At 47.2% G+C, this 17233-nt stretch overlaps 1 protein-coding gene across 2 annotated transcripts; it reads left to right on the plus strand.

Annotated features, from left to right (window-relative positions):
- The first annotated feature begins 2474 nt into the window (after positions 1 to 2474).
- Positions 2475 to 15691, plus strand: LOC111847184 (BICD family-like cargo adapter 1). Of its 2 annotated transcripts, XM_023818158.2 has the most exons (10): positions 2475 to 3041; positions 4727 to 4942; positions 9264 to 9380; positions 9469 to 9606; positions 10788 to 10961; positions 11616 to 11774; positions 12154 to 12231; positions 12779 to 12888; positions 13147 to 13267; positions 14157 to 15691. In XM_023818158.2, the coding sequence occupies exons 1-10, from the start codon at positions 2802 to 2804 to the stop codon at positions 14376 to 14378; spliced, it is 1575 nt and encodes a 524-aa protein (XP_023673926.2). In that variant the 5' UTR covers positions 2475 to 2801; the 3' UTR covers positions 14379 to 15691. The 2 variants fall into 2 exon arrangements, with proteins under 2 accessions (XP_023673926.2, XP_023673927.2); XM_023818159.2 differs by lacking the exon at positions 4727 to 4942.
- Positions 15692 to 17233: the final 1542 nt, after the last annotated feature.

Here is a 17233-nt window from a genome sequence, read left to right on the forward strand (position 1 = left end):
CTGTTACTTGTCATATCTACTGATTCATTTTGATTTGGACTTTTGGCTTTTAATGTGATGCAACATAAACTGCAGATGAGCACACAGTCTCCCAATTTGTATTAATTAAATAATTCCTAGTAGATGATATTTATATTTATTTATATTTGAGATAAGGCATACACAGCTATATTTAGATTCTCTTTAAGGAAAATTGTTTAATTGACCATGTTCCACAGCCAAACTTGTTGCCTGTCTACAGATTCTGAAGTAGCCTTGCTGTGATACCACACATTCTGAAGTAGCCTTGCTGTGATACCACACATTCTGAAGTAGCCTTGTTCTGTGGCTGCATGATACACAAATAGCCTGAGCCGCATCCATGTTCACAGAGGTTAGTCTGCTGTTCTGTTGTAAAGATACATTTCTAAGAAACGTTAAATTTGCCTAATATTTTGTGCGATGTGGTTTAGAGTGATGCGGTGGTGCATTGGGTGGATGGAGAGGTTTTACAGAGAAGCCTATGAATGGAACTATGGATAAGGTTTCAGTATCTTGGCTGTAATAAGCCTTTGTAGTCTAAGTGATGTAATAGTGTCATTCAGAGGCATGGACAGAGGGAGCTTCACGTTTACTCGGGGGAGCCCTCGAGTCTCTCTTTCGGGCGTCCAGATCCACTGCTGCCGAACTGCTAGCTGGCATGCAAGCTGTGATTGACAGGGCTGGAGAGGATAATAGTGCAAAGTGCTTTTAGTTTTTTCCATTCGTTTCTAGTTTTATTTGTTTTGTTTTCTGAAAGTTATTCTGAAATGCCTGTGTTGTTGTTTTGACTGCCTATATGAATTTGATACTCATTTTTAGATTTCCTGCCGTGGTCTTTGCTTCCCACCTGGTTTAGGAACCGAGCGTCAGGAGGGACCTCCGTACGGCTTCGTGCTGTCAGCTCTCCCATGGGGAGGTTGCAGAAGCTGCCATGCTCCAGATGAGCGCTGAGGGTCAGCAGAGAGATCCTGCAGGGAGGATGTACTGAGGCGAAGGATGTCATCATCTTTATGTGCATCTTTCAGTATCAGGAGGACAGGGAGACATTGCTCACTAATTCTCTACATCAACAAGCCCTTAAGGTCACTGCTATGTTCCTTTATTCTGATCGAGAGAGACTCTGTTATCATCATTTAACTTTTTTGGTTTGCAAACATAGTAGTGGTGATCTATGAGCTTATTGGGTTTTATTTCTTGGACATTTAGGTCGTTTGAAATAGGTAAAGTAACCAACCCACCCCCCAACACACACACACTAAAGCACAAACATTATATTTTCCTATTATATGATCATAATGGTCCTATATGTTTTACCATATACTTATGCTATTATCATTCATTGTGTATCATACGATTATGTGCTTTTGGGCCTTTATTCTTTTGGTACACTGTAAATAGATGTTTATACTTTATAGATGTTTAATCTTTATTTCTTATTGATGTGTGCTGATTGTTTTTGCTGCTGTAACACACGAATTTCTCTTCTGGGGATCAATGAACTGTTATATCTTATAAAGTAAGTTTTACTTTTTTAGTTAAATATGTATGGTAATTATAATAACTGGTGATTAGCAATAATTATTATAATAATTTTAGCGTAGACGAATGCGAATACAAGAGAACAACCGAGAAATACCGAGGTCACCAGCGGAAACTCGGCCTCCATCCACGCCAATGGTCCCTACAGTAAAACGCCGAATTCGCGCTCGTACAGTAAAACGCCGAATTCGCGCTTTGGGCCACGCCCCCAAAATAAGCCCTCGTGCTGCCGCCCTCAGGCGCCCGTCAGATTGGTTGTGGTGGCGGCCCTGGCCACAGTTACAGATTTTCCTGATATAGTGATATGTGTTTAGAGGCATCAAAATGAAATTGTAGACATATAGGTATTTTAGCAAATAGTAGAAACCAATAACTACAGGCGCCTGTATAGTGCAATTGGGCATACATTACATTCAGGGGCGGATTATACCCCTACCCCCAAATATTAAATTTGGCTTCATTTGCTCCCCCCATACAGGGGCGCCGTAAGGGGGAGGAAAGCTAGGACGATTCCAAGGGCCCCTGAGTGACAGGGGCCCTAAAAAATTAGGAAAATAACTGGATTGGTTTGGACTGGGGGGCCTAATATGATATGCTTTCATGGGGCCCAAAATCTCTAGCAACGCCCCTGCCCCCATAAATAGACTTTTGCATTTATATTATTAAGGTGTATACCCCTCCCCCGCCCCCAATAACAAATTGTCTCCTACGCCATGGATTAGGTCTACATCAACTTTTCTGATATTTCAGCATTTCTGTACTTCATAACATGACGGCTATATTAAAAGTTACACAGCTAATGGGCCTTAAAAATGTCTGAAATTTTCAGCCACTCCCATAAAGCGCAGTTATATCTGAGGACGCCGCTTTTTTATTCATTTGTCTTTGTGCATCTCTATCTTGTTTTTGGTCCTTTCTCCATTGAGGAGAGTAACTATAGTTGACCTCCTTTCCTGCCGCGAGTCGCCACCTGTTGCCCGCAGACTGTAAACCGAAAACGGATCACAGTTTCAGTCTGCCTTTGGCTTCCCCCGCCTCCATGTCACCTGAATGTGAATGAGGGCCGGCCCCCATTCCGAGGTTCGGCGCAGGGAGCTCACCCCCGGCTAGCTCGCACTGAAGGTGAAGACTAACGCTGGTCGTTAATAACAAGAAGCGGGGCGCCGTGTTTTTTTTACTATACTAACTATAATTTAAATGACACCTGAAAAGAAACGTAATATCTCTTTTGTCGAGAAGCCATGGATCAATGGACATTAAAGTCACATGGGATGGATTTAGAAGAAGAATTTTACTCCTTCGATTTTGATGCAGGGGAATTGTCTGGGTACCAGGACCCCGCCGAACTTTTGATCGCTCTGAAGCAGAAGGAGGAAGAAGTCATTCTGGCTGCCGAGCTAGGAAAGGCGCTCCTGCTGGAAAACCGGCAGCTGAAAGAGGAGAGTGACAAGCTTCATGAACGCTACACTGACAAGCTGGAGGTAAGAGGTCCGTGTGAACCTTCCGCAGTCTGCGGAGGGGGTCTCCGTGTCACTAATATGTGGTTATGTGTTATTTCATTCTTTTTGCCAAAAACAAACCCTCGGTACGCTTTTAGAGTGAGAAAAAAAAGCCAGTTTGTTCCCATGCATGTGTCTCAGTGTTTCCGACTGTCTTAGGCGTATGTGTAATTCCTTAAAACAAATTTCAATGCATCACATAAACACTTAGGGTGTTTTATGTTTTTTTTATTTTGTGGGAAAAATCCTTAAAACTTTATTTTTATATTTAGTGTATGTGAGCAGCAGGTAACGCTAAACCTCAACCAAACTTTGATAAAAATTGCAGCATATGTATTATCTCAAAAACATGAAAGTAAACTGAAAAGATTATTACATAAAGGCATGATTAGTTATTAAAACGGCCCCCTCTTCAATTACATGTGTCGGTCCTGAGAGTTTCTGTTAAGGTGGCTTACATCGGAATCGACAAGTTACAAAATTTTCTGTGTTAACGGTTAAAATAAGCAACGTGGTCCAAAACATCGAAGTTATAAGGAAAGAAGTGGTATATGGTGGTATGTTTGTAAGGTTAGATTGTACTGTGACGGATCATTTCAACAGGATCACACGGAAGCCTGTCCGTAAAACAGCTGCGGCTCCGTGAGGCTTCATACATATGGAAACACACTCTTTTCATTTTTTCCGCTAGTTAACTTATCCGCCGAAAGACACCTTGCATCGAGAAATCATTTCATAAAGTGTTCTGTGTCGGCCAGCAGTTGGAAAATAACACACACTTTGTTACCTGTCAGCAGCTCAGAAAGTTTGTGTATAACTCTTTGCGGTAAAGCTTGTGCACTGGGCGCCTCGCCTGTTTTCGGGTTCGCTTTCGGAAGCTGCGCGCTTTCCAGATCGCTGAGATGTTTTCCACCAGACCCCGGCTGCTTCGCGATTGCTTTCACACCAGTCGGAATAATCTTGGGTTAAATTTGGTGATAGCAGAAGCCAGCCCCTGTACGTGTTCCTTGTTTGATCTTGAGGTTCCTTGTGTTAGAAGGTGAATTTATCAGTGCAGATCTTCTATAAATTCGCATTCAAATTTGCCTGCAAGATTTTTATGGGCGCAAAATGACGTTTCTGATCTCAGCTTTGAGTCTGAGCGGTCTTCACTTTATTGGGCTTCTTTCGAGGGGGTCGCGCGCGTAACAGTCTGTCCAGCGGGAGGTTGATGATGTCACTTTCATCAGAACGTCTGCGATTTTCATCATTACAGCTCCCAGTTGACGTAATTACTATATTTATATCACGTTTCTTTTAATGTAGTGTTTAATAAATTAATAATATTTGAGATAGTATTTAAATAATAACCCATCCGTGGGCTAACTGCTTATTATAGCCAGGATTATTGAGGGGGGGCATACAACATGAGGCAGGGATACACCTTGGGTGGGATGCCAGTCCATCGCAGGGCACAGGAACTCACTCTGCAGGCAACAGTCACTGGGAGGGTGTGCAGACTCCACACACCAGAGCAGACCTGGCACTCATCATTAGTAATAATGAGTGTAATTATAGCAATAACTGGTGCTGATGTTGTCTAGTTGACTGTGTGGCTCTAGCCATGGCTGGGGAGGCAGCAGGTCCTTCTCTGTGCCTTATGAGGGGTGTCCCCCCGCCCACATCAGGAGCTGGAGCAGGGTAGGCATGAGCTGCAGCTGAAGCTGACCAGCTGTCAGACGGAGCGGGAGACCCAGGTGACCGAGCTGGAGAGCGACGTGCAGGAGCTGAGTGCCCAGGTGGAGCAGCTGACCCGAACCCTGGCCCAGGCCAAGAGGGACGAGAAGCGGGCCCAGGAGGAGTTTTCGGAGCAGACCCGGTGCTTCCAGGAGCGGCTGGAAAATGTGAGCGCCTCCTGCTGGCAGCATGAGCACTCGCCTCACCGCTTCAAAATTCAGGGAGTAAACGGGGAGCAGCCAGCTTGTGGATTAACCTGCCTGCTGAGCTCTGCTCCAGTGCACTGCAATGTTCAATCCAGGAAATTCACACTTAGTTACTAATTTAAGAACTGACATCATCCACTTCCTGCACATCACATGAGTATCTTTGTTATTGTACAAAAGCAACGGCTGTAGAGAAACATTCTCGTAATGTTTGTACAGAAAACCTGCCTTTCTCCTTACTCCAGTCTGTCAGCCCCTAACATGACGGGGCCGCCTGCTGACCCTGTACACAGAAACCTGGCATACCACGAAGGCAAACACGCGATAAAACCCTGAATGTAGAGTTGAATGTACAGACAGTCTCACTTCAGTTAAGATTATCAGTTTGGCTGTATGGGGAAAGCCCAGTGCATTCTGGGAGTTGTATTCCATGAGCTACGCTTCAGTGACTCCATTGACTGTGATTGATCTTCATCGGGATAGCCCCCCCCCCCCAGCATCCCTCGCCTCCAGTCAGCGAAAAAGCCATTGGTGAAACAGCCTCTGGCTACAATTTAGACTTCATTGCATTTTCGTCACAGAGGACACCACATTTTTGCAGAAACGTCAGCAAAGGGAAGAATACGGAACCATAAAATGTGATTTACAGCTTGGTATTGCGTCGTGGGTGTCGGACGGCCGGGCTCGACTGGCCCTGAAAATGGGGCCCCTTGTCTGCTCACATGATCATGTGCGGCAGTGTCTCCGTGGTAACAGCCCTGCCGTTCGCCAACAGCTCAGAGGTTCCATAGCGAGAAGTTAGCGGCTTGTCTTACTAACCCGCTCCGCTCCCTCTAGAAGGCAGGAAGGACGTGTTTACTGGTGCAATCTTTCCATCTCGTTCGTGGAGGAAGTCACGGCGGGTTTTAGGCCGGCTTGCTGATTTCGGGAGTCTCTGTACTTTTGACCGGAGTAGGAGAATTGGGGCTTTTCGGGGGCTGGCCCTCAGGACAGGGCTGATTTTGGCTGCCCCCTCGACTCACACGTAGATGTCTCTCTGCCTGCCGTGGTCAGCACTGGTACCAGCCTCTCCAGGTGCGTGATTCCTGGCATGGTGAGTGTATCGGGAGAATGTGGGGGGGGGGGTCAGCGTGTTAACGTGTTCGTTCTCAGCCGAGAACTGCGGATCTCAGCCCTCTGAACGTCGAGAATGTGGGGGAGGACACTCCCAGTTTGACACAGTGAAAATTAAAATGCGTATCTTTTTCATTAACTGTGTTTCCATTCATGTTTGGCCACATGTCCCTCGATGTTCCTCTCGGTGTTGTTTGTGCCTCGCTGTTAGCGCTGCACCTCTTTGAGCATTAGTACGTTACGTTACAGTTTTGCCGGCATGAGGTTATTCTCTCGTTTTCTGCCCTGTTACTGTGCCTTTGAATGTTGCTGTATAACCAGCAAAGTTAAAGCATTATCCCATCTTTTTCTGTAAACTGGCTGTATAAACACCGCGGAGAGCAGTTCAAAAGGCCGACGTCAGCTTTTGGAGCTGCCGTGGCTACAGGAAATGAATGTTTCCTCACCTTGCGAGCGTCACGGACTTCAAACATGATAAAAACTCCAGGATTTTGTTTGTGAAGTCGCTGGTGATGGCAGCGCTGAAGCAGAGAGGAAGGATGCCTCAGCACCACATGTTGCGTGGTTCTGGACCTCTGACCAGTCAGTCGTTGGGTCACATCCCAGTCCTGCTAAGTTGCTGTTTTCCACTCCATGATGTTGCCCTGAAACTAACATTCTATTGTGTGCATAGTTTTTACATTTTTTCACCCCAAACAATTGGCACATTTTAATTTTCAGATATGCCCATATCATGAACCCGGGAGGCTTGCAGATAAGCTTTCTATAAAAGCCGCTATGGTGGCATTTTTCTATATGGCATTTTGGCAAGTGCAGGTTCTCCTGGAAGTTTATTTAGAAAACACTCCCTGAAACTCCTTATCGTTTTTTCTTTCTTTCTTGGAAATGTGCTTATTTGGCCAAAATGGAAACTCGCTGGAAAGTCCTCACAGGAAGTCAGTGATTTTCATCCCAGGAAGCACAAATGTTTGGTCTCAGTAGGCAGGCAACCGGACATTTCTCCTCGTAATTATGTACTCTGCGAGTAGAGCCTTCAGTGCACTTTGAAGAAGCCCATTCACTGGTTTTCTGCCAAATCTATTGATGGGGCTTGCAGTGGACTACTGATAATTAAACTTTAACACCCTGAGCTTGTTTTTTTCTCTTGTTTAGCATTAAGCAGTTTGTGTTTAGGTTAAAGTATGTGGACATCAGCTTGTCCAACATCTCATTCCAAAATGATTCATACTAATTGGTGTACCCTTTGTTGTCGAAATAGCCTGTACTCTTCTGGAAAAGTTTTCCATTAGACGTTGGACCATTGCCGGTGGAATCCGCAGCCATTCACACTGGGTATTGATGCTGGGTGATCAGGTCCCTTTATGTGAGCTTGTGGTTCTTGGTTGTGTCCTTTCTTGTAGCCCGAGTTTTCCGCTAAAGGCACTGGACAAGCTTTACTCACACAGGAGTTATAGACTGCGCATCCCGATTTATGACCTAACAGGAACTATCTTGCAAGTTACGCAACTGGATAACCTGATATCACAGAGCGAAGGACTTTTCCGTCGGTCATTTGTCTTAGATGAAACAAGAACACTGGGCTATGAACTGTACGTTCAGATTTATAACCAAGACTCTGAATTACGACATCGTTTGTAACCAGGCAACCAGCAGATGAACATAACGAACATTCACTGGCTCCCCAGACCTTGCTATCGTCAGAGATAAGAGGTCCCAGGCTTGTTATATGGCTTGCAGATTAAAAAGCCCTGGGATGAGCAATGTCTGAAGCTGTAAGCTAATGAGTACAGCCTGTATATCAGTGGCTCTCAAACATCTTTGCACCTCAACCCATTTTTTTACCATGCCAGCTCAGTCAAGACCCTATATCAAGTAAGCATACAGCACACTCTGCAATCAGTCCTATCTCACAAATCTGATTGGATGTGCCAGTGAATTTTACATTAAACATCTGTGGTTTGGCTTCTTGGATTGGTTGAATGTTCACAGGTTTTGCGCTAAACGTTTGCAGACCCAAGAATCATTTAAATAGGTTAATTCTAGGACTGGGGCTGGGAAATCTGATTGTGGATCAGCATTGGAGCTTGCTGGTTTTAAAATGCTTATATTTCCAACTCTACCTGATGACCCTTTCAGGACCCACATTTGGCTCCTTCTTTCGTGTCGGGGGGAGGGGGGAGGCAGGCGGGGGACACTTATTCTCTCCACTGGCACTTTCCTAAAGTTCCTTGGTGACATGCTGGTTCTATCAGCCCCCCCGGCATCATAGCCAAGCCATGACCCACCCCCTCACATATGACTGACCGTGCCGAAGACTCCCAGGCCGTTTTCATGCCTAATGTCACATTGTGTCGTTACCACCAAAGCCATGAAGGGCCCTGTCAGCATTTCCTATAATCTGACCAGGTTAACTGCACCCCAGCGGACTCAGGCCTGAGGAGGGAGCTCTCGGGCCACTTACTAGCCAGACCTGAGGAGGGAGCTCTCGGGCCACTTACTAGCCAGACCTGAGGAGGGAGCTCTCGGGCCACTTACTAGCCTGGCCTGAGGAGGGAGCTCTCGGGCCACTGCCTAGCCTGGCCTGAGGAGGGAGCTCTCGGGCCACTGCCTAGCCAGGCCTGAGGAGGGAGCTCTCGGGCCACTGCCTAGCCAGACCTGAGGAGGGAGCTCTCGGGCCACTTACTAGCCAGGCCTGAGGAGGGAGCTCTCGGGCCACTGCCTAGCCAGGCCTGAGGAGGGAGCTCTCGGGCCACTGCCTAGCCAGGCCTGAGGAGGGAGCTCTCGGGCCACTGCCTAGCCTGGCCTGAGGAGGGAGCTCTCGGGCCACTGCCTAGCCAGACCTGAGGAGGGAGCTCTCGGGCCACTGCCTAGCCAGGCCTGAGGAGGGAGCTCTCGGGCCACTGCCTAGCCCGGCCTGAGGAGGGAGCTCTCGGGCCACTGCCTAGCCAGGCCTGAGGAGGGAGCTCTTGGGCCACTGCCTAGCCAGGCCTGAGGAGGGAGCTCTCGGGCCACAACCTAGAGAGAATAGAGGTAGAGGAGAACCAGAATGTGTAGGAAGCATGGTGCAGGGACAGAGGTGTTGATGTCATGAGGGAGGCGTGGTTGTCAGTAAGGCGGTTCTGTTTCCTGAGGTGCTGCTTGTGACCGCTCTGCCTGTGTCTGTCTGCAGGCCACTGCAAGAGAGCAGATGCTGCTGGCGAAGTTGCAGGCCATGAAGCAGAAACTCTGGGAGAAGGAAAGCGTCCAGCTTCAGGATGAGCAGCCTCAGAGAGCCATGAGGGAGCAGGTGGGCGGGGCCGCCGCCTGCCATGGTGCCCTGGGCGGGGCTGTGAGTGTATGGTGCGCTGACGGCTCCTGCACCCACCCATTTGCAGGTGCCACAGAAGGAGCAGGCTCAGGAGCGCCATCTGGAGGCTGTTTACCGGGAGAATGAGGAGCTGCGGGAGAGCCTGGCCACCCTGAATGCCCACCTGGTCCTGCAGGAGCAAAATGCCAAGCAGCAGAGACAGCAGGTACCCCCTACACACACACACACACACACACACACAGATGCAGAGACACAGACACACACAGACACAATGTTGGCAGGGAGACTTACAGGAAAGGAATTCACCGGGATTTCCCAGTGCAACATACGTGCTTGCTGGAGTTTTTTGGGCTGAATTCCTCTGGCTCCTTTCCTGACCCCCTCCACACCCCAGCAGCTGGACAGGCAGGATTCCACACAGCACCTTGTGCAGGTTCCCTGTCAGACAGGAATGTGGGGGGGCAGCATTTTTCTCTGTACAGGAATAGCATCTTGACTCCTTTAGTGATTCTGTTGTGTACATTGAGCGGCGAATGTCATTGAACGTAGGTGTCGCTATGAGGCTGATGTGAGGGTATGTCTGGATTTGTTCGTCTGTTGATGAGTGTGGGGAGAAATTCGCACCCTCAACATAGTAAACTCCTCAGCGCCTTTTGGTTTGATTTGTTTTGTTGACATATTTTCACTGTTTTTGTTGTGGTAGGTTATGAATCTTTTAAAATAAAACAATATACAATGTCTGGAGGGTGGTTGGATGTGAGGATGCTGGCATATGGACAAAAGTATTGGGACAACTGTCAAAAATGTCTTGGTATGCATACAGAGATATTTTGGACAATTCTACGCTTCTAACATTATGGGAAGAGTTTAGGGAAGACCTTTTCCTGTTCCAGCATGACTGTGCCCCAGGGCACGAAGCAAGGTCTATAAAGACGTGGTTGGGTGTGGAAAACCTTGACTGGCCCACAGAGCCCTGACCTCAACCCCATTGAACACCGTTGGGATGAATTACAGTGGAGATTGTGAGCCAGGGTTTCATGTCCAACATCAATGCCTGACCTCACAAATGATCTTCTGGATGAATAGGCAAATTTTCCACTCAGACAGACTCCGAAATCTTGTGGAAAACCTCCTCAGAAGAGTGGCAGCTGTTATAGCTGTAAAGGGGAGACCAGCTCCATATTGATGTCTATGGATTTAGGATGGGATGCCATAAAAGTTCCTGAAAGGGTCAGGTGTCCCGATACTTTTGTCTATATAGTGTATGTTGAGGGGGTCCCAAGTTAGTGATCAGGGATCCTGTAACTTCCTGACGGACGTCAGAGCGTAAGAATGTGTAGAATCCTGACACCATCCTGCCCTCCTCTCCTCCACTCACGTGGGCAGCTGGAGGAGGCTCAGCAGGAGGCAGAAGTAGCCCGTGGACAGAGCCAGAAGCTGCAGGCCCAGCTGGAGGAGCTGCGGGAGAAGATGAGCCCCCCGGGGCCCACAGAGACGTCCCTGCTGTCCGAACTGGAGACGAGCGTCGCGGCCAAAGCCTGGGCTCTGGACAAGGAGCAGGTAGGTCCGTCTGACCGGCAGGCAGACGCTGTGCGGAGCCACAAGACCGAAACCCACAGCGGTGCTCAAGTCAGGACCGAACACCTCACTATTACTGTGGTGACTCCTGCCCCTTCTTGAAGGATCCTAAAGGAGCTCATATTAAACTGACTCCGACCCAACTTGGGTTAAACTTTGACAAGAGTTTGGGCAAGTCTTGAAGCCATTTTGAGGAGTCGGAATTTGCAGAGACACAAGCTTTGACATCATCAGCGAAGGAGATTTTGAGTCATAAGTATGGCATAAAAACAGGAAGCGTCAGAGCGGCCGCGCAGCTTTACCTGTGCCTCGCTCCCCACCCTCCTGCGCCGCTTCACGCTGCGCTGTTCCTTGTACTGTCAGCTGTTTTTTTCCCAGAGAGCTTGAGTTACCTTCAGCTGTCACTCCCCCTCCCCCAGGCAGCCTGCGGTAACAATTTATACAGCCGAAAGTTTTCACAGGAAATATCAGGTCATGCTTTTCACTCATTTCACCTGGGAAAAGAGTTCATGTCTGTAGCCGTCACACCAACCGCTGGCAGATTAGCTTCATCCGAACACTGCAGTCTTGCAGAAAGAACTCTGCATAAAGAGTGTTTCTCCTGAACCAGTGCAACTAAACTGGACTCATTCTCAGGTGACCCAGGAACTGCTGTCCATGCTAAGAAAGCTCCTCCCGCTGACGGACCAGGGGAGTCCGGACGAGGACCCCCAGAGCCCGGATGATGGGCTTTTGGCCATTCTGCTGTATCTGAAGCGAGTGGTCCGTGCCCTGGCTTATGGCGGCAAGCTTCAGGTGAGACCGAGAATGACAGCGGACCCTTTGCCGAAAGCCGGACTCACCTCCGGCACGAATGAAGCTAAAAGCCAATCGGTCACTGGTTAAAAGCATGACCTAAGACCAAGCGGTGTCTGCCGCCGGAGCGTGACCGGGTCACTGCCCTTTCTGAAACTGTCACGCTCTGACCTGGGATCAAGGGGCAAGTAAAAGCACAGGTGTGTGTCCTGGGGGGACGCAGCATGACGGAACCCGAGCCCCACGTTATGATGATACCCTATACCGCAGCCAGGGCTGTCCTCAGAAGGACAGGAGCCCTGCGGGGGTTGGGGGGGGGGGGGCTTTGTGAGGATCACTGAGAGCCTTTGTCAATGTCTTGTGACTCTCCCTTCACCAGAACATGAATCTTTCTGTTGTTGCCGAGAAGAGCGTTCCGAGTGAGAATCCAGGGTCGATGGAGGACCTGCTGGCTCAGGTAACAGGGGCCTTTAAGGGGCCACATTGGGGGGGGGGGGGGGGGCGTCTGCACTGAGCACTGAGACTGCGGCTGCTGATTTCTATCCATCCACATTCTGTCAGTGGTGCCCCAGAGAAACACCCTTATAAAACGACGTTGTGGAATATGCTGCAGCTGTAGACTAAATACCAATGAAGTACCTGGATAATAAGGTCTCCTGAGTGTGAGAGTGTGGAGGTGCTGGTGACAGATGTTACAATCAGGGCAGGACATCTGCACTTCCACGCTGTGTAGGAGGACCTTGCGCCTCCACTCTGACTGTGTTTTTCAGATGAAAAACCAACCCAGCCTGACACCGGCATAAATCAGGCACAAACAGAACCGAAGTCATTTTTAGGCTGTTTCAGAGGTTGATATGAGATATGTAATGTGGTGTAATGTTTTATGGAAAAGATAAACGGTGGGGCAATCGTAGAGGCATGAGTCTGGAGACACATCTTCCGGGGTTTGGTGGATCCTGTGGTGCATGGCTGACGGCACAATGGCCCTGCCCTTGTTCCCCCAGAACACGCAGTTGAAGGAGGAGATCACTGAACTGAAACTGCACATGGAGAACAGCCAGCAGGTGGCGCTGGCGCAGCAGGCAATCCGCGACCGAGACGAAGCCATCGCAAAGTAAGCTGCCAGGGTGAAGATGGAACAGCAGTGACTGATAAACTCAGAGTCTTAACACCTGTGGTCCCATCCTGCACCAGCAGTTATGCAGGAAAATGATTTGTTTGTGCTCCGCCTAGAAATGTCCGAAATTATTGTTACTGTTTCACCTTTTCAAAACTTTGTATGTCAAAATATAAAGAAAAAAAGCATGTTATCCCCGTTCCATGCATATGGCTGACTGGTCGATTTGTCTTTCCTTACACGTACCGCCTGCAGGAAGAACGCCATGGAGGAGGAGCTGTTCCGCAGCAAAAGTGACCTGATGTCTTTGAACAATCAGCTGCTGGAAGCTATTCAGCGTAAGCTGGAGCTGTCGCAGGAGCTGGAGGCATGGCAGGTGAGCGGCAGGTGCCTGAGGTAGTGCCTGTCAGAGCAGCTTTAGCCTTTAAGTGTGTGTCTGTCTCCCCCTAGTGTTAAAAAGGCAGAAGTCATATCCAGTATGTGTCATGAGGCAGTCACCAGAAGGAGATTCAGCAGGACGAACCATCCCTTACAGGCAGCTCTCGAACTTACATGAAACCGACTTAAGTAAATCTAGACTTGCACAAAAAACATCCGAGAGATACAGAATTTACAGAACTGGTAACAAAAAACGCAGCATGCAACACTAGGGGGCAGCATGCAGCTCAGAGGGCTAAGCCTCCGTGCCTATGGTTGGCGGGTCCCCGGTTCAAGCCCGGCCTCGGCCCCAGGTCCATGGGCATTGCTGCAGGTGGCTGCCCCTCACTGTCACCTATGTTTGTGTCATAGAGAGCAAGGTGGGGGAGGTGAAAAGAGAATTTCCCCAAGGGTGTCATAATTTCATTTTACACTTATAAGCAAATTTACACTGCATGTTTTCATTTAATATGTGCTCTTTTGTATATATAACTAGTATATTTTTGGCTTATGTGTTTTTGCTATAAGGTGTCTTGAAAGGTATGGGAAGGTAAATCTGACTGGTGTAAAATTTGACTTGCGTAAGGTTTTGCAGAGTGAATTATTCACATCTGTCAAGAACTCCCTGTACTTATAACTGCAAGAAATGCACGAAGAAACTTCCCACTCACACAGACTCCTATAACCCTATAATCTCATATAACCATTGTTTTAGTAATGCCATAAAAATTTAGGCTCCCTGCTCTGCCAGCAGGGACGGAAGTAAAGTAGGTGTAGCTGTGAACATGGTCTGTTTCATTAACTGCTGATTGTTTATCCTGTTTGTTGTTTCTCATGGAACGTTTCAGGATGACATCCAGGTGATCCTGAACCAGCAGATCCTGACCCAGCAGCAGACTGAGCAGCCCCAGAGGAAGCCAGCTGTGAACCCACTGGCCTTCCTGCGGCGGCCCAGCGCCCCCACCCTGACGCCGCGACGTGCCTCCGCCTTCTGGCTGGGCTCCGAGCCCGGCCCGGAGCGGGTGCACAAGCCCTGGAAGGACTGGCTGAAACGTGGGAAGACGGCCTAGCGTCGTGTGAGCAGCAGGAGCAAAGGGAACAGGTCACACCAGGACAGGGAAGGGGAGAGAGCAGGGCTGCCGCTGGCCAGGTCCAGGCATCTGACTGGAACACAAAGACGGGGGTCTGCGACTTCCCTGACATCACGATGCAGCATGTTTAAGGAACATCAACACTACATCACGCCCCGGCTTCCACACCGAACGTTGTGCTCTGAAATACTCTCTTTGGTCAAAGTGAAAGAGACGGACATCAATTTTCCTTTTGAAGGAAACTTACTGTAAAATGACAAATATTTAATTTTTATACATCTTTAGTTTTATTGCTTTTAGAAAAAAATCATTATCTTTTTTGTGATTTTTTACAAGTTATGTAAGGGTTTGTTTTATGCAAGGCTAAGTGAAGGACAGTATTGCTAAAAACAGATAAGCATTCCTTGGGCCAGCTGACACTTTTACACAAAGGCAATGTGTTTAGTTGAAGAAACTATTTTACAATGGCCTTTAACATACAGCTGTGTGCCAGTAAGGACAAAATCTAGAATTTAGCAATAAAATTTTAATTTTCCTGGGAACCTAGCCAACATAAGTTCTTAAAAGATGATTGGATAACCATATGTCTCTATATTAATATAATTTATAATATGTTAAATATCTTGCGAAAGGCTTACTATAATTCTGTCATTAAGGTAGCGCCGGTCAACCAAACTAGCCACATAGGCGGCCGCCTTGGGCGCCATCTTCTAACGGGGCGCAGACTTAGCAAGCCAATTTCGCTTAGTCTCGGAAATCGCGCCCCTAGGGGGCCCGCAGTGCAGCTTGTTCTTCGACCGGCGCTGCTAAAGGTACCAAATTCTCTATCAATCTGTGACTGCATTCGTTGTGTAGGCTCTACATAAACATTTCTGTTTTCTGTGTTACAGCCCAGATTCGATCACAAGTAACATACTAGCGTCGGGTGCAATATGCGAGCTTGTAAATGACCTAAGTATTAAAGTACGCGACGGTGCGCTGGCACGCCTGGCTGTCAGCGGGACTGTACTGGAATTCCTGTCTCCGTGTAACGGCTGTCTTTTATGTACATATTTTTACACGTAATGTGTTTTCTTTGTCAATTTTAATACACGTTCTGTGTATTTTCTAATACTAGCCTATAGTGGGTCAGGCAGTGTGTAGTACACACAATACAGTGGGGAAAAAACGGTTAAAATTGCGTTTTAATATATGCAAGGTAATATTGTAACACTGAGAGGATTTTTCGAAATTCAAGAGAAAATGTGAATCAGAGTCGCTCATGATACTAAATAAAACGGGCTTTCCATACACGGAGTTGCTGGGCGTCCTTTGTCATGCTGGGTTGTTATTCCTGACAATGACAGCGAGCTGCACCCATGCAGCCGGTCTGATCACCCCTTCCTGATGGGTTTCTGGGGGCACCAGAGAAAATAACCAGCGCAGATGGCTGTGAATACCAACGTGAGACCGGTAATGCTCGAAAGGGATTTACAGGAAATTTGTAAAGTTAGGGAATTATGCTAAAATATAACTGTAAAATACATAAAAACAAGATTTAAAGAACACTTTGAGTTGCGTTACAATTATCCGCATATATTAAAACATTACGGTAAACGGTGTTGGCCCTGTATTATTGTCTCGTGGCTATACTAACTCATATATCCCCAATGTACAAAAAAAGCATGTTAGAAAGAAATGTAATGATTTTTTAAAATAGCCATAGCTGAGTTAACGAAATTTTCAAATGTCTTTAATCGTTTAACTGAAAAATAGATCTCAGGGAATGTAAATACAGATTTTCACTTCGAGCGGAAGTCACTGGTCATACATATACGGTTAATCAGCTGTTTTACTGGCCCATCGTCTACACCTATCTTTGTTACATGTGGTATTAAGGCTGGAATGAAATTCAATGTCATATACCGAAACGACAACATAAAAAGCAATTTTAGCCAACGTTCGCTTCAGGGAACCAGCTTCGGCATAACGACCTTTAGAGACCTGTTTTTCAGTCACCGACAGATGGCGACAAAATACATCTACAGGTATGATCAGGCCAGTACGGCTGCGCTCCGCTAGACAGATTCTCCCCTGTAATTAACGGCCAGTGCTGCTCAGCGAACGTCAGCTACAGGTAAAGAACGCCAGAATGTTAACTGAAACCTGATTGTGGATTTTTTTAAAAGTATTTTCCGGGATGTCACATCTTTCCCGTATTAACCGTGACATTATTTATGTGTGTGGGGGGAAATGAAAACTGCACCTGATGCAATGTTTTTTTCTGAAAATCTAATTGTCATTTTCTTTTGGAATAACGAAGTATCTCACTCTTATCAACAAAAAACCTTAGCGATTATCCTACTGTACCTGTGTGTGGCCTTTTGACTTCTTGTTACCGCCTTACTATTAACTTCTCCTTCCATAAAGATAGTAACAAAGTGTAAGAATCACAGTGCACATTGGTTCCGCAAAAATAACAACATAAAGACACCTGACAAGACGCACACTTGATCTTTCTTACAAAAATATCAATATTGATGGGACGGTTATGTGACAGGTGACAGTTTTTTAACATGTCAACACATTCATTGCATAGCTGAGTCACAGACTGCCTCAAGTAATTCAGAATAATTATGTGATCTTGCTTTTCAGTTATGATTCAGAAAGCATTAGAAAAAAATTCATCAACATTTCATCATCCATCCATTTTCTATACCCACTTGTCCAATGCAAGGTCACAGGGATCTGAAGCTGGGGAGGCAAACAAGAAACAACCCAGGATGGGGCGCCAACCCGTCACAGGGCACGCTCACCCACCATTCACACACACATACACACCTCTGGGCAATTTG

The sequence above is a fragment of the Paramormyrops kingsleyae genome, chromosome 17 (genome assembly GCF_048594095.1).
Source record: "Paramormyrops kingsleyae isolate MSU_618 chromosome 17, PKINGS_0.4, whole genome shotgun sequence".
In the NCBI taxonomy this organism is placed as follows: domain Eukaryota; kingdom Metazoa; phylum Chordata; class Actinopteri; order Osteoglossiformes; family Mormyridae; genus Paramormyrops; species Paramormyrops kingsleyae.